The sequence below is a fragment of the Typopeltis vanoorti genome, chromosome 20 (assembly GCF_054136105.1).
Source record: "Typopeltis vanoorti isolate ZY-2024b chromosome 20, IOZ_Tvanoo_1.0, whole genome shotgun sequence".
Lineage (NCBI taxonomy): Eukaryota > Metazoa > Arthropoda > Arachnida > Uropygi > Thelyphonidae > Typopeltis > Typopeltis vanoorti.
The window spans coordinates 1,465,457-1,489,350 of NC_143568.1; the positions used below are offsets into that span (position 1 = coordinate 1,465,457).

Here is a 23,894-nt window from a genome sequence, read left to right on the forward strand (position 1 = left end):
ATGTTTGAGAATCCCACCAGAACATCTGAGCTTGGTGGCAGAGGATTGTGACCATTGGAAGTTCCTCTTGCAGCTGTTGCCCCCACAACCCAATTTGGAAGAGTGGGCCTTGAAGATGTATGTTAGCACATTTGGAAATAGTTCATTATAACTATTATTCAATATATATTGCAATATATTTTGCGCGTTATTTACATTTTTTTGGTCCAAGATCAATTCTCGTAACAAATCAATTTCCTGGATTAAGTCTTCATTTACATCTTTACTATGATATTTTACAAAATCCCTTGAGCGGTTTTCTAGTTCATTTTTTTCTAATGTTTTTATATCAGTGATTAATTTAAAATAAGAAATAACATTGGGTATATTGTTAAATCTCTCATCTATTTGTACAATAACAGTATCAATCACAACGTAAAAAGTGACATCTAAATTCTTCTACCGGGTTTAGTAAAACTTCATCTTCTGCTAGTTCGGAAAATAATCTTTTTCTTTTTCGAATTCTTTTTTCAAGGAAGTCTTCGGAAATATTCAAGTTTCGTGCTATCACTTTTGCATCGTCTAAAAATGTGTTAAATTTTGATCTTATATTTTGGATTTCATTTTTAATTTTATTCACTAAATTAAAAGCAGAGTCAAGAACAATTGTTTTTGCTTGAAATAGTTTGTTGATACTATTAATTTTTGACAATATTGTAAACCACACCGATAAGCTTAAAATAAATGGCATTTCTTGTAATGAATCTAGTAGACTTTTAGCTTCGGATACTGCTATGTTATCGTTAATTGCACCAATAAATTCTTCTAAGGCATTATAAGTTTGTTCAAACTATGTGTACACTGCTTTGACTGTGTTTATTTTGGCTTCCCATCGAGTATCACATAATGGTTTAAGCGTAATATTTAAATGCGTTTGTATAATTTCCCACCTTTTTGTAGATGCAGAAAATATGCAGTATAAACGTTGCAATATTCCGAAGATTTTTTTACAATATATACTACTGGAAGCAGCATCACAAATTATCAAATTAAAAGAATGTAATAAGCAAGGTACATAAATTTCATGAGGGTTTAAACTAATTATTCTAGATCGTACGCCTTTATATGTTCCCTTCATATTGCTACTGTTATCATATCCTTTCCTTCTACAATTCGTAATATCTAAATCAAGCTCACCTATTCTTTTTAAAAGCGAATTTGCTAGTCCTTCACTAGTCACATCAGTTACTTCAATAAATCCTATAAATGACTCATTTATAATTAATTTTTTGTCTACAAAATTTACATATCTAATAATTATTGAAGTTTGTTCCTTGTCAGAAATATCAGGAGTACAATCCATTTGGATACTGTGATATATGGCTGTTTTTATATCGTCTTTAATTTTATTAAGGACTTCATTACCTAATGCAGCAATAATTTCCTCTTGAAATCTATGCTCCAAATGATGCACAATTTCTTTTTTTCATATTTTTAATTCTGTTTACATGCTCCATTAGCACAGGATCATATTTACTTAATAATTCTATTAAACTTTAAAAATTTCCATTATTCGGCATTCCTATTGTTTCATGGGATCCTCAAAATGACAGATTATTACTTGCTAAAAATAGAATTACATCTACAATTCTTTGGAATAGTAATTTTAGACGTTCCGTTTCTTTATTTATATTAATTTGATTTGTTCTGTCAACAGTTGAACATAAATTAAGCCTTTTTAATAATTCTTGCCAAGCAATAAAAGAATTAAAGTGACCAACAGAAAGCTCATGATCTCTTATTACAGATGATAGTTTTCTCCATTTATTAAAACCATATATAAATCGTGTTGATTGATCTTTTCCTCTTCTTTTGGAAAATAATACACAACAAAAGCAAAATACTGAGTCTTGAGCTTTTGAGTAAACTAACCAGCTGCAAAGCTGAGTTTCACCATTTGGCATTTTTTTTAAATAGTACGATGTAGAAAATGATCTACCTTCAACATTCTTAGCGAATGCGTCTTGATTATGTTGTTTAGGTCCGGTTTTAACGCAAAATAATCTAAATTTATCAGTTATAATATTTGGCTACAAACCTAGATCATTTATATTCACTTGATCACCATCGTTATTATTGTTTTCATCATTATTTGCTGTATCCAAAACGTTTGTATAATCAGACGCGTCTTTTTCGATGAATTCCACAGTTTCTACATTTTCGTTGAAAAGTTGTGTAGCCTGTTTTGGAGTTTTCTTCTTCAGTTGAAGTTTGAATCGCAACTGCTGAAGTCATAGCAATTTCGTTGTCAGATTTATTTTGTAGACATGAAAACAAATCTACTTGTGACTTTCGGAGATTTTTCTTTTCTTTTTTCTTTTCTGTTTATTTCCTTTTTTGACACATAGACGGATACTTTCTTGGCATGGACATTATGGGTTAGGCTTTGCCTGTCGATTAAGTAAATAATATTAAATATTTTTATCCCATGAATTAACAAAAATTTAAATATGTACATACTTTTTACAATATTACAAAATTTTAGAAACACTCAGGGAATGTGTTTATTTTTTTGTTTGTTTACTTCAGTACATCAGTTTCACCCTTATCTATCACTATTAACTGAGTTGAAATTAACATAGTTGAGATCTAATCACGTGCTGACAACACTTCATAATCCTGAACATTGATAATACATTTCACATAGCTTTAAAAATAACTTACTGTATTTATTGGAATATAACTGGTCCTTGCGTATAACTCGCACCCCTGATTTTACTTTGTGAAAAAAAGAAATTGAAAAGTTTCATGTAACCTCGCACAGAAAAAAAAAGTTGAATTATGTTCACCTCATGGCATTAGTGACTCGCTCATGGCAATAGATCCCGTGGCAAACCACACGCCCTCCATACTAGCCGATACGTCTGCAGACGCAAGTAAAAGCAGTTCATTTTATTGTATCACTGAATAAGGTACAAACATTTGCAGTCTGTGTAATATATTTCTCAACAAATTGTGCAATTAGAGACAGCTGGGATAAAAAATGGCACTAACTAATGAATCGCATGTCCCTTCCCCCCAAACTATGCTATTTAGCTGCAAGCAAAACCATATGCTGCACTGGCAAACACTAAAAACTAGATGTGTGGAAGTCTGTCCCCCAGCTCAAATGCAGAGCAACAATAAAAATCAACAGAAAGTGTTAAAATTCGTAAACGTGTTAAAGCTAGGAAATATATAGTGAATATTGTTATGGCACTTTCAGATGTTGAATTTGGTTGAAGAGAATTAGCATTTCAATTCAAAAATTGTCTGCTGACTTTTATCTTTGACTCGCGCGATCTTTTGTTAATACCGCACCAATCATATGCACATATTTTTACTGGCCTAGTAAAATGGCTGTCTGTTCATTAGTCATTCATCAAGGATTGTTCATTAAGTATCTCAAGTCTTGTAAATTACTGCTAATTTTTGCTTGAAAAATGAGAAGGCAGATGGTGCTATTTGGGTAGGATGCACACAAGGAAACTGCTCTCTAGGCAGGAAATAACAATTGCAATATATGCGGGGATTTTAAGAAAAAAACTGAAAACTTTAGTTTTCGAAAATCAATGTAAAGGAAATTTGCTTTTATATCTAATAAGTTAAACATATTAATTGACAATAAATACTTCCAATCCATATTTTAATGACTTACGATTTAATAAAATCCAAATACACTTTAGAAAATGGATATGTTCTTTACGAAGCATGAAAAGATATATCAAATGATGGTAAAGGAGTCATGCCACATCTGGATGCCTGACGAATAATGCAACAACTGAACTGGACAAAACTTCTACATCAGTATATCGCAGAAATATATTGATGACTTGGAAATAGGATGTTTGTTTCTAATTTTCTTATTACTTATTATGAAACAGTTGGTAGAGTTTAATTAATTATTGCATTTTTATTTGGTATAGCTGTACTTAATAAAATTGTATTATATTAAGTTAAAATATGTGTCAGCGAAGATGTTTGAAATGTATTTTTTTATTTTTTTATGATGAGCCCTGGGTTGCATGTCGGAAAAAAGTCATTGGCGTGACACTTTTGGCAGGCATGTTAAGGGTTGTCCACCCCCTGCGACACATTATTTCTTTGTTGCCCCGAATATTGCTGAACTGAAAACTGAAAATTTGAAACTTTTACAAGATTCAAATGGTGAATCTGAGTAAAATTCATCTCATAATAATTGCTGTATTGAAGTCTCATATTACTACTAGTAACAATAATAATGGAGCCTACGTAGGCTGGGCTTTTCCTCCTGGAAACAGACAAATCAGTCCCATCAACAGACATGAAACAGTTATCGGACATGAAAAACAATAAACCATATTGTTCTATAATTATTCCCTATTTAAGTAGCACTGCTATTTCACTCCACACAGTTCAGTTTTTGTTCTAAATGGATCACTTTTATCATAACATTTTCAAAAAGTTAAAATTTTTGGTGAATTGTTTTTTCTATGAATTGCATTTTCGATGAATTGTCTTTCAATTAACTGTTTATTGATGAACTCTCCAGAGACCCTTTTAGCCTCATTTGCTAACTGCTGCTCATACTTCACTTTCACTACCCTTACCAAGCAAGTCACCTTCTTGCTTGTTCTGTGTACTCCTTATATAACTAATTATTGCCACTCATCTTGTGCTGCCTCCAAAATGCCTTTTTCTTTGACATTGCATGCTTCACCTTATTTACTCTCCTGACCTTTGGTTATGTAGCAAATAAGAGGAATTATTGACCATGGTAGGATGACTTTCGATGCTGATGGTAGGACGGCGACAGAGGCAAAAGAAATGTGACAGAAATGCATCTCAAAATTAAGGTAGATGAATAGGAGGAGTTCAGCATTATTGAAAAATATGAGTGTAAATACAGCAGTGGGACTGAATGGCATGTCAGCCTGTGTACTACGTGAATGTGCAAGAGAATTGGCATTGCCTCTGATGAAGTTTTTCAGTCTAAGTCTCAGCTCAGTCAAGATTCTAAGTGAGTGATAAAAGGGTAAGTTAGTTCCATCGTATAAAGATGGCTCCAAGACAGAGGTAGAAACTACAGACCAATTAATATATCAGGAGTGGTTGTTAAAGTATTGGAAAAGTCAGTTAAAGGTAAAATCCAACATCCCTTTTCTTAGTAATTTATTCACATTTTATTATAAAGTGGCAGCAAAATTGGATAAAGGAAATGACTACACCATGATACTGCTGGACTTTGCAGAGGTATTTGACGGAATACCACATATAATTTATTACAAAAGTTGGAGCAAATGGGAATGGATATGCAACTAGTAGCACAGATAAGGAGTGGCTGACAGACAGACAGACACCAGAAAGTAGTATATGGTGAAGTGGAATCTAGGAGAATGAGGGTGGCTAGTGAAGTACCTCATGGTTCTGTACTAGAGCCTCTACTCTTTAATTTCTATATAAGGAAAGATTTAAGGGAGGGAATATTTAGTTGTTTGCTGATGATGCAAAACTGGATAGAGCAATAGTTTATAAAGGTGATGTAAATATCCTGCAGGATTTAATTAAATTGGCATCATGGGCAAAGAATAATAATTATCAATTTAATGTTGCAAAATGTATGGTTATGCTACGTGGCATTGAGCTGTGTGTGTGCTGGAACTTGTGTAGCAGACGTTATTTTTATCATCTGATTGTTGCATTCTGTGATTTCACCATGAATGTGAAATTAGAACAAAGAGCAAATGTAAAATTTGTCCTGCATAAAACTGGGGAAATCCACCACAGAGAGATCCTTGAATTACTTTGTAAGGCATATGAAAACAAATCCATGAGTTGAAATCATTGTTTTGAGTGGCATTTGCATTTTAAAAAAGGGCAGAGCCATCTTGGAGGACGACGAGAACTTCACTAACACAACCCATGAAAATGTTGAAAAAATTTGACAGATCATCCATGCAAATCGACACGGCGCCATTTCATATGGAACACTCAAGTAATCATCACCAGAGATTTGAACATACATCACGTCACTGCCAAGGTCGTTCTGTCTCTTGACTTCTGAACATAAGAACATCTGTCAAGCCATTGATAAACTAACCTTCATCTCAAGGGCCATCACAGCAGATGAGATTTGGGTTTAAGGGTATGACCCAGAGACAAAACAGTGGTCGTCACATTAGAAGATTCCACATTCCCCAAGACTGAAGAAGGCAAAGTATATTGATAATCTTTTTTTGACATTAAAGTGATTGTGCACCAAGAATTTGTCCCATCTAGTCAGATGATCAGTGCAGAATTCTACAACATTTTAAGGTGGTTAAGAGAAGATATTCATCGAAAGATTGGAACTGAGGCGAAGCCACAATTGGATCCTCCACCATGACAGTGCTCCCTCCCACAGCACCTTAACAATGTGAGAATTTTTGGCGACCAACATCATGGCGGTTGTCCCACATCCTCCTTATTCACCAGATTTAGCCCCTTATGAGTTAATTTCATTTTCAATTTCAATTTCATTTTTGGAAACAAAAATGGAATTGAAGCTGAAGGGGTCCAACATGGTTAAGGAGATCCAAGACAAATTGCAAGTGGTGCTTGATGCATTTCAACAAAAAGACTTCGAGGAAGAATTTGGAGCATGGCAAAAGCGGTGGGATTTCTGCATGAACTCAGAAGGGGACTACTTTGAAAGGGATTGAGTCCAAATATAAATTTAAGTTGTCAAGATTTTATTAGCCTAGTCTGGTTTCTTTTTGATATAGCACCTTGTAAATATTATTGGTAAAAGACCAAAAGGAAAATCAAGAACAAGATGGATAGATACCATTAGGTCAAGATGGCAACATGATGTGCCATCTTGACCTGGAAAGATAAGGTTTTAGACAGGCATGGTTGGAGGTAATAAATCCAAGACCTGCACTTGATTTAGGCTATAGAGGCATAACAAGAAGTAGAATAGAGTATGCAACATTTCATTGATGCATCCTAAATTTCAAGACCTTACATTTTTTTGCATTAAACTGATATCCCTATTCATTAATTGCTCCCCTTGTCCAGCTTATTAAAATCCTCCTGAAGGGCTACAACATTGTCACTGTCACTGATAATTCATCCTGACTTCATGTTTGTGAACAACTGAATTTCCTCTTGCAGTCCATTGACATTGTCATTGACAATAAAGGTTAAATAGTAGAGGTTCCTTCATGGAGTCTTGCAGAATCCCACTTGTGATCTTCTTCCTTGATACTAGTCTCTCTTACACCATTCTGATATATATCAGACAGCTATTTCCAGTCCTGTTCACTAACCTGTTTCTAAATTCATATGCTGTAGCTTGACTATCAGTTGTCATGTGGTACATTATCAAATAATGGCAGTATGTGCCTTTCTCTCATAGCTGCTCTTGTCACTTATTATAAAAGGCAGCCATATTACTGAAACAGGCATGCTTCTTACAAATCCATGCTGACCTTCACAGATAACATTACCCTCATCTACTTTTCTTATATGATCTCTCATTGATTTCTTCAAAATCCTTAACAAATACAGAAGAAATATAATCAATGGAAAAAGGAGTTTAACATACATTCCTTGATGCTTCTGCTTATCTATTCATCATAAACAAACTGGCAATGTGTCTGACTTGATTCTTTAATTTAAGTCTCAGCTAGTAGAGTTCCAAGGGAGTGAAAAAAAGAACAAAATAATTGCCTTGCATAAGGGAGAGTCTAAGACTACAGTAGCAAATTATAGACCACTGAGTATATCAGGAGTGTCACTAAAAGTACTGGAAAAATTGGTCAGAAAGAGAATTCAAGAATGGGTGGATAAGAATTTGATACTGTGAGGGACAACATGGTTTTGTGAAGGAGCAGTCATGCCTTCTTAATTTACTAACTTTTATATATAACTTTTTATAATAGCGTGACAGCTGAGATGGATAAAGGAAATGGCTACATGATGATTCTGCTGGATTTTACAAAGGCATTTAGCTGAGTACCACATGGTACTCTGTTACGCACATTAGAACAAATGGGGATGGGTATGACACTGGTTATGTGGATAAGAGGGTGGCTGGACAGAAATCTAAAAGTGGTATATGGAGAAGCAGAATCCAGGTGAAAGCTGGTGACTAGTGATGTGCTGTAAGATTCGGTGCTGGGATTATTGTTGTTTAATGTGTACATAAATTATATAGGAAATAACCTGAAAGGAAATATTCAGTTGTTTGCTGAGCAAAATTAGGTAGAGTAATAGTGAATCAAGGCAATGATGAGAACTTGCAGGATGATTTAAACAGGCTGTCAGTATGCACAAAAGATAATGGGTGTCTTGAATAATGGGGAGAAATGTAAATTTATGCATTTTGGATAAATAGATTACATGCAAATGATGATTCAAACTGTACTTCAGGAAATAGATGAAGCTAGGGATTTAGGGGTGGTGGTATAGAGTTGAAAAGAGTTGAAGTTTAGAGGACACAATGCTAGAGTAGCTCATAATATTACTTGGCTATTGAAGAACACACTAACAAGTAGAAATAAGGATGTTGTTATTCCACTTTAAAGCCTTGATATGTCGACATCTGGATTACTGTGCTTATCTTAGGTCTGGTCTCCTGGGTTTCTTGGGAATGAGGAAGTTTTGGAGAGGATTCAGGTGTAAGCAACCAAGTTGGTGAATGGTTTGTTTTCTCTGTGAGGATAGAGTGAGGGTGTGTGGACTGTAGAAGTTGGTTGATGGGTGAAAAAGAGGAGATATGATAGAAATATTTAAGTTACTAAAATGGTTTTATAGGTTTTATGCAGGGGAAATGTTTCAGTTCTTGGCTAGATGGAACAAAACAAGATTTCATCCCAGGAAGTTGACTAAAAGCATGGTTAATAGGGCCATGAGGACTACATTTTTTGCTCGTAGAGTTGTGAATAAATAGAATGGGTTGCCAGAGTCAGTTGTTAGTACTTTGTTAATGGGTTCAAAGAGAACCCATTCTAATACCAGACCCCCTGTGACACACATCACTAGCGACTTTCCTCTTTGGGAATACTGCACCATCCTCATGTACAACTTTCTGATACCTATCTAAAGGCAGTCACTGATCTAGCTTGAAGATGGGTTAGCTGGTCTCATATTGAGGTTTACGTTAGGGTTTTCATCCCAGAAACTTGGGCTGTTTCATCTTGCAAATCAGGTAAACCCACCATTAGGACACGCAAAATTAACAGACACAATACTTTGGCCTTGTAGCCTGAGTTGCTTTGGTCGTAAATTCAAATAAACCAAACCAAACCAACCCAATCCAAATCACTAGTCTGTTATCTAATCCTATCAATTTTAGTTTGTCGTGTGGCAGTCTACCAAAAGCATTTGCAAAATCTAAGTATACATATGCAATCTCTCATGTCCAATACATTTGTCACCTTGTTATTGTAAATTGGTAAAATTGGTAAAAGATGATCTCCCTTTAATGAACTCATGCTGACATTCACAGAGAATACTCTTCAATACCTTAGCCACAGCTCCTGATATACAAGATTGGTCTATAATTTGTAGCCATAGCCTTATCACTACATTCATGCAGTGGAACAATTTTACCCTCTTTTAACTCCCATCTTGTATATATGCTGAGATATATCTGAGATATGCCCTTGATGAGTCTTGACAGACTTTAAGTAACATTGAACTGGCATCCCCACTCTCATACCTAGTCAGTCAATCTATCTCAAGTCTTCTTGTAAGACCAGGACATCTCTCTCTCTCTTATCCTCATAGTTCATCCCAACTTTGCATCATCTGTTTGCAGATGATGTAAATCTTCTGTTCAAGTTCAAATCTTCCCCGATATCACTAACACACAGGTTAAGCAGCAATGGCCCTAAAACAGATCGCTGAGGCACACCACTAGTGACTTTCCTATTCCAGAATATTGCTCCTGCATATGCAATTTGTTGATAGCTATTAGACAGCTAACCTCCAATCCAATGCACTAGTGTAATATCCAATCCTATTTTCTCAAGTTTGACTATCAAATTATCATGCGATAATCTATCAAATGCCTTTGCAAAGTCTGAGTATACTACTATGTATACTCAGACTTCTCCTATGTCCAATGCTGCTGTCACCTTATTGTAATAAGTAAGTGGATTACTAAAATGTGACCTCCTAAATGCAACCATTTCCCTTGTTTCTAATATTTCTAGCATTCATATACAAACATAACAACTCATTCCTGGATCTATAACAAGTTTCACTGATACCACTTATTAGATGTGACTTCTCCATACTTTACTCCATCCATTTCGTTTTCTCCTTACTCACCCCAGAACCTTCTTCAAATCTGTTTTTGCTACATTTCACATCATCTTCTCCCATTTTTTGTCTACACATGGATTCACATCCTCTTGGAGCATCAACCTTTCTCATGCTGTTCCCCTCTCCACACTGAGTCTCGCTGTTCCCTTGTTTCTCTGCACTCATCTATCCACTTCTTCATCCACAAGCACCACTTCAGTCTCTCCTTCCTTACTTTTCCATTCTTTCACATCACTTCTTGCTTGGTCAGATTCTTTCTCTGCACTCAATACTCTCCCTTCCAGCTGCAGCAGCGTCTTGCCAAATGACTCATACCAAAACCATTCAAGTGCAGTCCATCATTCTTATACAGTTCAATTCTTCTTTCAGACTCATTCCACACATTAACAAACTGCACTCCTTTCTCTTTACACATTTCTGCTAATGTATTGTTCATGATTTTTGCTCTCTGCCTCATCTCATCACTGACTACCTTTCCTATCACACTATTATCTTTTTATCCTTCTCAACAACCACCTGATATCCAATATTATATTTGCCTTGTTCCCAGTCAAGTTATTTGTCCCTACTACTACCACCAACTCCTTTGCTTGCATACTCCTCATTATTAGAGAGAATTATTATGAGAATTATTAGGAGAGTTATACATAATGTATCTGTGAGAGAAGTTTTTCATTTATTTGCACTTAAAATATTTTTATAAAAGAATTTAAAATAACTTAAAATAATTTTAATGCTAATTATATGATGAACAGCTGTCTACAATGTTCAACTTTATAAATAGAAGTACAGTATTATTTACTCTGGGTCATAATGTGTGAATCTAACCTTGACAATAACCAATAGTAAAGTGAGGTTTAGCTGAGGAAAACTTTTTAATGAAAGTATTATTTTAATCAGAAATGCCAGGAATTCACGTGAAGCTTCTTCATGACCAAACTACTTGTATATAGAGGTTAATGACTTCATATTAATTGCCTTAGTATCTCATAATACAAAGTGCATCCTTTTGGATATATATAATGCTATGCATTATGGGAAGGGCAGACCAGTTTCAATCTTTATTGGGGTCTCATCAGTGGGAACTTGGCCCAGAAGAGATACTATATTCTAGGTAATTAATGTGAAATCATTAGTCTCTATATACAAATAGCCTAGTTATGAAAAAACTTCACATACAAACTTTGTTTGCTTACACTTGGATAAAGAACTCAACTAAAATTGAATTTCTTGGCAATAATTTCTATAATATATAAATATAATTAATTATAATTTCACCCTGTGTATACACCACTATTATTAGATACTAACAATTTCTTCTTTAATAGGTAATTCATTTGTTGAAATGGGTGCACAGTGGATTCATGGACAGAAAAATAATCCGGTATATGAGCTTGCTGAACAGCATAGTTTAATAGATATGGATGCACCTGATTATAATGAATCTTTTTTGCACTCACAAAGAGGAACAGATGAACAAAAGAATGCAATATATGAAGCTCTCAGTTTTCTTTTTGAAATTGATGAAGAAGGACCCTCGGAAGAAGATTATAAATTGCATAATTTAAATAATTCATCATGCTTATCATTTTATTCATTTTATTACCAGAGGTTTCAGACATACCTGAGAAAATGCAATGACACCCCTAATATTCAGCAGCTTAAAATGTCATGCTTTGACTTCTTTGTCGGACTTCAGAATGAAGTGAACGGAAGTAACTTTTTGTCTGATGTTTCAGCAAAACTACTTCAGCATTATCATAACTGTGAAGGACGCTACCTTGTTGAACTGAAATTTGGTTATAGTAGTATTCTGAATTTATTTATACAGTATATACCTGCAAAGTGGATACTGACAAAGCATGTTGTATCACAAATTAAATGGAAAAATGGACTTTCTCTTCGTCATAGAGACATAATTTCAAAAGATAAAATTCAAGATTTTCTGACAAACAAATTTCCAATTTATATATATTGTGAGAATGGAGAAGTATATACAGCAGATCACATAATTTGTACTATTCCATTAGGATGTCTGAAGACTGCTACAGAAATATTCAATCCAGCTCTTTCACCTAAAAAGATGCAAGCAATTCACCACTTAGGATATGGAGTAGTAAATAAAATATACCTTCAGTTTGAAGTACCATTTTGGAAACCACAGGAAATATTTAAAACATTATGGCCTGATGATCTAGATCATGATGGAAAAAATTACTGGAATAGAGACTTAGAAAAGGTATTTTAATAATAATTATTATAGTGTCCTTTTCCTATATTTGGCTTGAGTCATTACATATTTTGTATGAAGAATGTTCACAAATTTCAAATATATATCATTTAAGGCAATGAGCAATTGAAGTTTTTTTTCTTTTTTTTTGTATCCCTCTTGAGAATTATTTGTATTTAAAAAATTCCTTGATGTTCTTTATTTGTCAAAAAACAAAACAAAAAAGATCTTTGAGTGATAAAACAAAGAAACAAAAAAAATGCTTCAACTGAAACATGGGTAAAAAAAACTTATATAATAAATTATACACTTCAATGTTTAGATTAAACTGTAAACTTTAAGTTGGAGATCACCTCTGTGTGATCACCACCCTGCTTATTGGAGGCCTGAAGTGGCTTGAAAAACATCCTGTGTTTAGTCTCCAGAGCAGGGTTTCCTGACCAGATAAAAATGAATAAAAAAAATAATTTATAAAAAAAATTAATAAAAATAATATTCTAGGGTTTACAATCTTTCATGGGTGAGAAACACAAGAACTGTAAAATTCATTTTGAATGACTGGGCTAGATATCAAGAACAGTTTTATTTATTATTATTATTACAGTAACCTCCATAGCCAGTAGATTCATTGTGGGAGGTCCACTTAAATTAGCAACATGTCTATTATATTGAACCTTGAAATCATTTACACTCTGCATTCACAACACACTTTGGCAATGTGTTCCACTCACTAGCCATTCTCCATGTAAAAAAATCTACTCCTCAACTCTTCTTTACCACATCCTTGACACAACTTCCAGAGATGGCCTTACATTCTTCCCATCTTACCCTCCACTCTTTCTATAAATCTCTGATATTAATCTAGTAAAATCCTTTAACTTGAAGGTTTCTATCATATCATCTCTTTTCTTTCTGTTCACCAAACTCTGTGATCTACATTCCCTCAATTGCTCTGCATAACCAACACCCCCAAGTCCCAATATCACTTTGGTTATTTGTCTCTGGATCCTCTCCAGGTTTCCACATCACAAGGAAAACTCGGTGACCAAATATAAACACCACAATAGTCTATGTGTGGTTTGAGCAATGCCTTATACAGACACATCACCACCTCCTTATTGCTACACGTCAATGTACTTCTTATTGTAGCAGCAATACATTTGCATTCTTTGCAATACTTGCAATGTGCTGTTGAAACTTCAGTCAACTGTGTAGCATCATCCAAAGATTCCAAATCTCATCCACTTCCTGAAGCACAGCTTCACCAATTCAGTATGCAGCCTTATATTTCTGAACCCCACAGTGTAGCACCTCACATTTATTAATATTAAAATTACAACCCTCACTCATTTGTCCAAGCTAAAAGTCTATTCAAATCTTCCTATAGAGAATTAGTATCAGCAGTACTCATAATTCCACCTAACTTTGGATTGTCAGCAAACATTTGAAGATCCCCAGTCAATCCACATAAAATTATCATTAACAAATAAGTTAAACAGTAGGGGACTCAAGAACAGAATCCTGAGGCATGCAACTGGTCACTTGTGAGGCAATGCTCTATTATACACAACTTGCTGGTATCATTCAGTAAGTCATTCTTCAATCATGTAACCAACCTATTATCCAGTCGTATCATCTCTAGCATATTTACAGTACATATGTAGATATAAATAGACTGTTTTTTCACCTATTCTCTCTTTCTCTGTTCTATATAATCAGCCATACTCTCTAGTTGACTGCATATCTCATCCACACTTTTGCTGATGATAGTATATATGTATTGCACTTCATTCTTATTTCACTAACTTTTCATTACAGAAATCACCAAAATTTCTACACTATTGTTTCAGCAAGTTTAAATTCTTGTCTTATTTCTCACAAAAAAAAAATAAAATAAAATAAATAAAATCTATAATATTATTTATTAATATTATAGATTTAATAATAAATAAAAATTCAATAATAAATAAAATAATTTATATGTGCTCCTCTGTTTCTAATAAGTTCATTTTATTCACTTAGAGTTGGACTCTACCAACATAGAACACATTTTTCTTATTTCTGCATCTTGAAACCATACTTTTATAATGGATTGTATTAAGTTATCCTTTGTATCACAATTTAATTTCCTAAGTCTTTTTTTCACTATGGCCCACAAATTTTCTATTGGGTTAATGTCAGGAGAATTACTGGCCACTGACTACACTGAAATCTCTGTTTGAGATTTGACTACATTGAAATCTCAAATCTTGGCATAATAATATTCCAGATATCACCTAAAAGCATCCAAGGAATTCCATTTCTCTTTTTCAGCCCAGACCTGGCATTCATCTAAACAACTAACTCTGTATAAATCCAACACGCCTCTGAAAAACTGCTCTCATATTAATTAATACTGCTAAGATCTCCCTAAACATTTTTGGCTCAGTACAGAAAACAGTTAATTAATGGCTGTCTCTAACTATTTCACTGCACATTTTGACTCAAGTATTCATTTCTAGTCCTTTTTTCAACCTAACTCATTGTCATCATCACCACCACCACCACCTGATACAGTAGCAAACAAATTAATCTGAATGCTCGCATTTTAAATAAAAAGTTTAATTTTGCAAGAAAATAAATACAAAAATTAAACTCCAACTTTACCTAATAATTTATACGTGCTCCTCTGTTTCTAATAAGTTCATTTTATTCACTTAGAGTTGGACTCTACCAACATAGAATACATTTTTCTTATTTCTGCATCTTGAAACCATACTTTTATAATGGATTGTATTAAGTTATCCTTTGTATCACAATTTAATTTCCTAAGTCTTTTTTTCACTATGGCCCACAAATTTTCTATTGGGTTAATGTCAGGAGAATTACTGGCCACTGAAGCAATTGGATGTTGTGATATTTGGATGAGATCCACTTCTCTATCCACTCTAGGACAGAGAAGTGGATCTCATCCAAAATATGTTTTCTCATTTGAAAATATGTTCTTTCGCTTCTCAACAGTTCAATCTTTGGACACTTTTGCCCACTTGAGCCTCTTTTTCTTCATAGCCTTCATCAACAGTTGTTTGTTTTTGGTCTGTAGGCGGTCCTTCCTACTGCCAGTAATCTCCGATGGACTGTTATGTCAGAAACATTAATCCCACTAGCTGCCAAGTCTCTATTTAAGTATACAGCAGACAATCTTGGATTCATTTTGCTTTCCCTAACTAGTAAACAATCTTGAGTACATGTAGTTTTCCTTTTTCACTACATTTTCCTTTTCTTTCAAGAGAAAAGGTACCTGGTCCCCTAATCCTCATTAAAATCACATTAACAGTACCCAAACCAACACTACTCTCATTGACATTTTGTCTTGGAGATGTGTCCATTTTATAGCTACACAAAATGAATAAAACACTATGAATGTCAGCTTTTTACACTATTAAAAATGCATAACACTATTAATAAACATCTTAGAGACAGTTAAAACACACATCACTCAACCACAATAGTGAACTACAACCAAAATCGAAAATAGTAAACTAAAACCCAAATGAAAATTATTGTAAACTAAATCAAAACCAAAAACTTGACGGAATTTGACTTGTTCAGATTAATTTGTTCACTACTGTATGTAATGTCCTGTAACATTCTCTAATATGTATGAAATGATAGAAATGTTTCAGCACCTGGCTAGAGATGGCAGATAAAGAGGTCATACCTGGAAGTTGATTAAGAGTGGTTATTAAGGGTGTAAGGACTAGTTTTTTTTTTGCTTGGAGAGTAGTGAATAAATGGAATGGATTGTTAGAGTCAATTGTGTGTTTTGTCTATTAATGGGTTCAAGGAGAGGTATGATAGATATTTTGTGGATGGTTTGGGTCTCCCATGATGAATCTTTGGACTCCATGAAGATGCCCAAACAATAATGATAATAATAATATAATTTCTTTTGAAGCATAACTGAATTTAAAATGTAGATACAATCAAAGCTAACTAATAAATCATATCTGGGATGTCTTTCAGAGGATAGCAGATAACATGGCTAATCATATTCTGAGAAAAAAAAAAGTCATATCAAATTTTACAGACTAAAATGATAATGAGATTTAAACAACCGAAATACTATTATAATATAATTAATGTAGATATTTTATCAGCAGTGAATTACTCTAGAAGCAGCTTGCTGGAAACAAGTGATAAAACAATGAGCAAAGCTCTTAAGCATGAATTACAAATTATCAACACTTTTATTATAAACAGTGGCTAAAACAGAAATACTATCAACAAAAAAGATCATAGCCATTCCATATATCAAGATATCAGAAAAATTAACAGTGTTTTATTTTTACAAAATTAAATTTATTCAACTCATCACATCTCTATTTTTTAAGGAAATTACAAATACTAATTCTTAATTATAATATATTTAATTGATATTTCGAAAAAGTCACATTGTCATAATCAGGGAATACAGTACTGTATGATATGTGCTACAGCACTAACAGTAGATGTATGTTTTTCTGGCATTAGTGAGATCTGGCTATCAGGTACAGATATGCTAACTGGTATTGAGAGTAAAGGGTACAGTTTTAGGAAGGATAGATAGGATAGGAGGGTGAGATGCTGCTAGTGATATTGGATGATTTGAGTCCAGTAAGGATAGAAAGCTATGACTGCAATACTAGTAACATTTCCCATGTGGCATTGAGTTTGAACCACCTGGTGTGAGGTGCAGGTTAACAAGAACAAATACATATTGGGGTATTGCCACAGGCAAAGGGGAAAAATTTTATCATCCCTTACTAGTGATGATAAAATGCATTATGAAATAAACATGATGGGTGCAGAATGAATAATCATCACAGGTGATTTTAAATATATGAACATTGATTGGATACTGTTGAAATCTCATGAGAAGAATGAAACCGAATTCATTGAGCTGTTGTGAGACAACTTTCCTGAGCAGCATGTGATGGAAGGAACTCGAGGTCAAAGAGCGTTAGATTTGATTATAGTGTCAGAGGTTGTTTTAGTTAAAGATGTAACTATTCTGCCTCTGGTTGGTGACATTGATCATGCGGTACTCTTGGGAAGTGACTAAGTTTATGAATGTTCCATTCAGAAAAGGTTATATGCTGAACTATAAAGCAGGAAATTATGACCCACTGAGGAGTATATTGAGTTCAGTGGAATAGTATCAATTGCTAGATGGGAAGCATTTAAAAAAATACTTAAATGATGCAATATTAGAATGTGTCCCTAGAGTTCAAAGAATAAATAGGGACACATAGGAAATAAATACTATGTAATGGTTGTGTAATTCCACAAAATATGATGTGGAAGGAATACCATGTGTATAATGTTAATTTGAGTTATGAAAATTATAAGGAGTAGGCTAGAAGATTTTCAACTGTTATACGGAAAGCTAAGTCAGAGTATGCAAAGAAACTAGCTCTGGAAGAATTTTATTATGCTGCAAGCAAAAAAAAAAAAAAAGAATAACTCTGCTGAGTGTAGATGGTATGCTTGTGACAAATACAGAAGAGATTGTCCAACTAATGAGTGCCATTTTGCTAAAAGCTACCACCTAGTGTTATGCAACATTCACTTCACTGCCACTTCTTCACTTAATGAAGAAACTCAGATATATAAGGAGGAGGTACTACAGTTGTTGTACAAACTGAATAAAAATTTGGTAATAGTGATAAATGGGTTTTCAGCATGGGTGCTAAAAGATTGTTCAGGTGAACTGGCTGTTCCTTTGACCAGGCTGTATAATTTGAGCCACAGAATAGATTCCACAGGAGCCAAAGGAATGTATGATAATTCCATTGCACAAGACTGATGTGTGACTGTTTCAGCAACTTGCTCTCATTTCATTGAGTTAGACAAGAGGAATGGATACACCATGATCCTTTTCAATTTACTAAAGCCTTTGATAGGATATGGCATGGAAGACTGTTGCATAAATTGGGGAATGTAGAATTGGATTATAAAATATTACTGTGAATATAAGAATGGCTGATTGACAGATAGCAAAAAAAAAAGTGGTAAATGGGATGTGAGCCTGCAAGATTTAAGGTGACCAGTGGTTTAACACAGGAACCAGTCCCTAGTCCATTGTTATTCAGTCTTTACATTAATGACATTGCAAAGGATTTGTCAGATGACTTACATCTGTTTGTCATGATGCAAAGATAGACATTGTAATCAGCATTGTGGCTGATATGCAGTGCTTGTAGAATGATTTGAATAGATTGGAATTGTGGGCATGTGAAAATGGCTATATATTATGACTTGATCAATCTCTTAGATTGATCAAGCTAGGGATTTTGAAGTTTTAGTAGATAGGAAGTTGAAGCCCAGGGGCCATATAGCAAATATTTGAAATATAGTATACAATGTACAAATATAGAGGATAATTGCAATGCGAAACAAACTTTAACATGTAGGGATAAGGAAGTCATTTTTCTTTTTTAGAAGGCCTTGACAACCTCACTTGGACTATTGTGCATGTTTCTGGTCTCTCCTGGTTTTTGTTGTGATGCTGATACAGTAGAAAGAATGCAAAAGTATGTTAAAGATGATATCAGGATTGTGAAATACAGATTATGAAGATCAATTGAGAATTTGTGGACTGCAGGATTTGTAGTATCAAATGGGAGAAAGAGGGATTATATGATTAAGACTTATAAACATCTGAAAAACCATATAAAATATCAGTATATGGAATTTTTCATTTTATGGAGAGTGGGGAGAGGATGAAATGGCATCCATGGAAGTCAAAAATTAATGTAGTCACTAAGGGAGTGATAGCTAGATTTTTTTTTTATATAGAGTGGTACGTGATTGGAATGGATTGCCTTTGAAGGTTGTTAGTGTTAATGGTGTGAATGAATTCAAGGAAAGGTGTGGCAGCTGGTGCAAATGGTATGTGGTCTTCCTCTATGAGTGCCTGTCTCCCTGAAGGTCTCTTTTGTTGATAATAATAATAATTTCATTATTATTTTATAATTTATTATATGTTGGTTATTCAGTGACTTTTGTTGAGGTCATTGTCTTTGTGAATATGTTCTTGCATATACATTGCATATATATTATATTCTGCTAATAAACTTTTCTGCTTAATGTAGATTTTCTTAACTACCCTATTACATTATGAATATTTTCTGAGTTATTTGTACAAAACACTTTAGGAGTGGTTCAAGTTTAGTTACTTCTGCTATATAGAATTCAATCAACATTATGGCATCCTCTTTTGTATGATACATATTACAAATGGGATTAAAAAATAATTCAGTTACTTTAATCAGGCCACTTACTATGCAGATATGGTCATTAGATCAGAAGACAAGTAATATCATTGAGACATACAAGAGTGGTCTGAAAAGTTTTTGAAAGTCCTAACAATGAAAAAACGAATTTAAATTTCAAAATTATTTTTATTTTTCAACATAATCTCCCTTAAGACTAATACATTTATTCCAGTGATGCTCCAGCACCATTATCCTGTCCCTGTAGTGGTTCTCAGTAAGATCTGCAAAATACCCCTCTACAGCTGCAATCGCCTCTTGATTCAAAGAAAAATGCTGACCAGCGAGGAAGAGTTTTAGTTTTGGGAAGAGATAAAAGTTCAGAGGGAGCCAAATCTGGGGAATAGAGTGGATGCCTCTTGGTTGGCCAAGTGGTTAGTGTATCCACTCTCTAGCCAAAAGGCTGTGGGTTTGAATCCCACCCTGGGCATGGATGTTTGATTGTGAAAATACTAGTGGTGGTGGTTGACCGTTGATTGCGTTGGTGTGGATAATGAAAGTAGTTGTGACTGGTGGATTGGCAGAGTGGTTGGTTGGTTTATAGTTTATTTGGCACAAAAACTACAAAGGTCATACTGTGCCATACTAAAGGTTACAACATTAGCATTTACAGAAAATTGTAAACAATATGTCTGTACAAAAATCTAGTTTCACAAAGCAGCATCTCTAGGTAAACAGAACTGCTGCAGAGGGCACAGCAACACACAGGGTCAAAGATTATTACAGTAGTGCACAAATAGTTAACAATATAAGTTAATACATAATATATGAAACACTAAGCCAAGGAATGCAGTATCTATATATATGTAAAATTATAATAGATGCCTTTATAGCAGTACAAAAATAGGCAAAAACAGATAATTATACAATATGCATGGATGAAAATTAAATTTAGCAATGCAGTATAAACAGAATTACTAGAAAGTACACAAATAGGTAAGATGTCCTACAGCACTACATGATTATTCGAAAAATAAAGTAGTAAATAAGATGTAAACACAAAATGTATGTTAAGTGATGCAGTATCTACATATAAACAAAATTACTGCAGAGATTTCAGCAATACATAAATAGATAACTATAGGTTAACATATATATATATATACAAAACAAGTCAAGGAAAGCAGTGTCTACATCTAGTAAGATTACAACAAACATTATTATACTAATACTTAAAGTGTCAGAAAGGAATTATTATATAGCATCGATGCATAAAATTTAAGTTTAACATTATGGTATTTACATATTAACAAAATTACAGCCGGGTGATACAAATATACAAGATCAAGTCCTATGGTAATACATAATTGATGTCAGATTTAACCTAATGAATAATATGTATGTATAAAAGTTAAGCAAAAAAGTATTTACATATAAACAAATTTATGGTCAGAGGTGTTTATACAAATTTATTCTTTCTAAAAAATTAAAAACATCATGCAATTTCCCTTGTATATGGCTTGGTTAGATAGATGAAAATTTCATTCCTCTCTCTTGTAAATTTTTGACAATCTACCAGAATATGATGAATAGTGAGATGTGTGTTGCATTTTTCACATATGGGAGGGTCATCAGCTCTCAGTAAATGAGAATGCGTAAGGTGACTGTGACCTATGCGGAGCCTAGCAAGGACAACCTCTTCCCTTCTCTTTGTATGTTGACTAGAATGTCAGTGTTTAATTTCAGGTTTAATGTTATATAATTTGTTTGTTGATGCTTCTTGCCATGTTAACTCCCACTGAGCAATTAGCTTTGATCATATAAGTTGTCTGTATATGGAACTGTCAAACAGTATGTGGAGAAGGTATGAGCTGATTTAGCAGCTGCCTCTGCAGTCTCATTTCCTTTGATTCCGATGTGGCTGGGAATCCAGCAGAACTGAACATCGAAATTAAAGATTTTCATTTTGTGAAGCACTGGATGTGGATTATACATAGGAGAGGAGATAGCCTGTAAAGAGCTCAATGAGCCGAACCAATATAAAAGAAAACTGCTACTTTTGGTAGCAGTTTTCTTTTATATGCACAAGTGCAAGCTGAATGGCATGTAACTCTGCTGTATAATTACTGCAGTGTCTGGTGGGATCTGATTTGAGATAATGTCAGGAAACACAGCAGCACAACCAACAGAGGTGTTAGTTCTTGAACCATCAGTATAGACAGGTAAGAAATCAGCATGTTCTGCTCTGTGTGCATTAAACAATTGCAGGTAAATGGATGATGGGATATAAGCAGGGCCGGTTTTATCATTAGGCGAACCTAGGCAATCGCCTAGGGGTGCTAAGACTTCAGGGATTATGTTTGTGTGAGTATGACAAAATATATATATATATAGAGAGAGAATGTATAGGGGCGCCTAAATTTTCTTTGCCTAGGGACATCAGATATTCTCGGACTGGCCCTGGGTATAAGATTTCTGTAGCTGACAAAGTGAAAGGTTGCAGGATGATGTGCAAACCTGCCATGGAGGAATGCTGTTATGTTTAGTGTAGCTAATGTTGTCAACATTTATACTAACAGCTTGCACAGTTTCTTTAATACGCATACCAAAAGGATGTATAGCAGTTTGATGTGTGTGATATTGAGTTCCCAATGCAGAGAGAAGATACTATTCCATGTAGGGTGATCTGGGAGAGATTTTATTTTTAGGGCGTAATTAAGAGACAACTGTTTCCGTTGAAGTGATACAGCCAGTTCATTTGCTTCAACTTTGAGTGGGTGAGGTGTGAAAGGCACCAGTAGCTATCCGTATATCCTGATGATGGATAGAATCCAACCAGCGTAGGTTACTCTGTCTTGCCGGACCATAGACTTGGGACCCATAATCCAGTTTTGAACGTATAAGTGGTCATTTGATTAATTGATGTAGTAAATTGGATCCATGCTTGTTTTTGATTCTGACGTCTTACATAACGTGCTTTGACTCGAGCACACTTGGAAGTTATTAAATTTGATGTGGTGGGTTATCTACAAATTATGCTCCATGATCTGTGTTGATCTTTTTTGGCTGCCTGACATTCTTGATTCCACCAAGGCTTTGGATAGACTGGGAATCGAGATGATGTTTTTGGGATGGAGGTTGTTACTGCCTGGACAATGCATTCTGTTATATATTTTACAGCTTCATTGATAGGTGTTTGACTGATGGCAGCAGCATTAAATTTTGCTAGATGAGAGGAAGTGTTCCAGTCAGCCTGGTCCATTTTTCATATAGTTATCCATGTGGGTGAACATGGTTCCTGTGAAGACATTGTACAAAGAACAGGAAAGTGATCACTTCCATATATGTTCTCTTCAACGTCCCACATGAGCAGTGGAAGAATGGAAGGGGAACAGATTGTAAGATCAATTGCAGAATATGAGCGGGTAGGCATATGGAAGAAAGTTTTGAGTTTATTATTTAGAAGGGAAAGGTTATTATTATCAAGAATTTTTTCAATGATTCAACCCTGTCTATTAGTGTTGGCACTACCCCATAGAGTATTGTGACCGTGTGACCGTTAAAGTCGCCCATCAAAAGTATGGGTTCAGGCAGTCGCGAGATAGGGTTATCAAGATCAATTTCATTTAACTCAGCATTTGGTGGTAAATAAATTGAACAACAGTGAAATTCCTAAAGGTATGGTCCTCATTGGGTTTTAAGTAAGTTTCCTGTAGACAGAAACAGAAAGGTTTGTGTTTCTGCAACATCTTGATATCGTCAATCTTCTGGTGGATCCCATGACAGTTGCATTGGAAAAATTTTCCTATTGTTTTGATTTTATTGACTTGTCTGGTTTTCGAGAGGTTGAGGGCTTACCTTTGTCAGATTTATGTTTATTCACTGTTTTAGGGAAGTATGGACGGCCAGTGTCCATCTCTTCCTCTGGTAGAGTGTTCAAAACATCAAATGTGTTAGGGTCAGTTGGTATGCTTAGTTTGCTTTCAGTGGGTATCAAGGTATCCATTTTTCTGTGCGAGTGTCTGGTGGTTTATCTCTGAGTGAAGTCTCCACCATAATTTTTTTGACAGATGAGTTTTCATTGAATGGGACCATTTTTGAAGTTGTCTCTGGAGTAA

General features: G+C 34.5%; 1 protein-coding gene across 1 annotated transcript in view; it reads left to right on the forward strand.

Moving 5' to 3' along the window:
- The window catches only part of LOC150095190 (uncharacterized), a 353,683-nt gene that overhangs the window by 49,257 nt on the left and 280,532 nt on the right, over nucleotides 1-23,894 (forward strand). Inside the window, exon 3 of the mRNA XM_090410551.1 lies at nucleotides 11,640-12,550. Within this exon, the coding sequence (XP_090266677.1) occupies nucleotides 11,640-12,550 (911 nt within the window). The remainder of the gene's footprint in view (nucleotides 1-11,639; nucleotides 12,551-23,894) is intronic.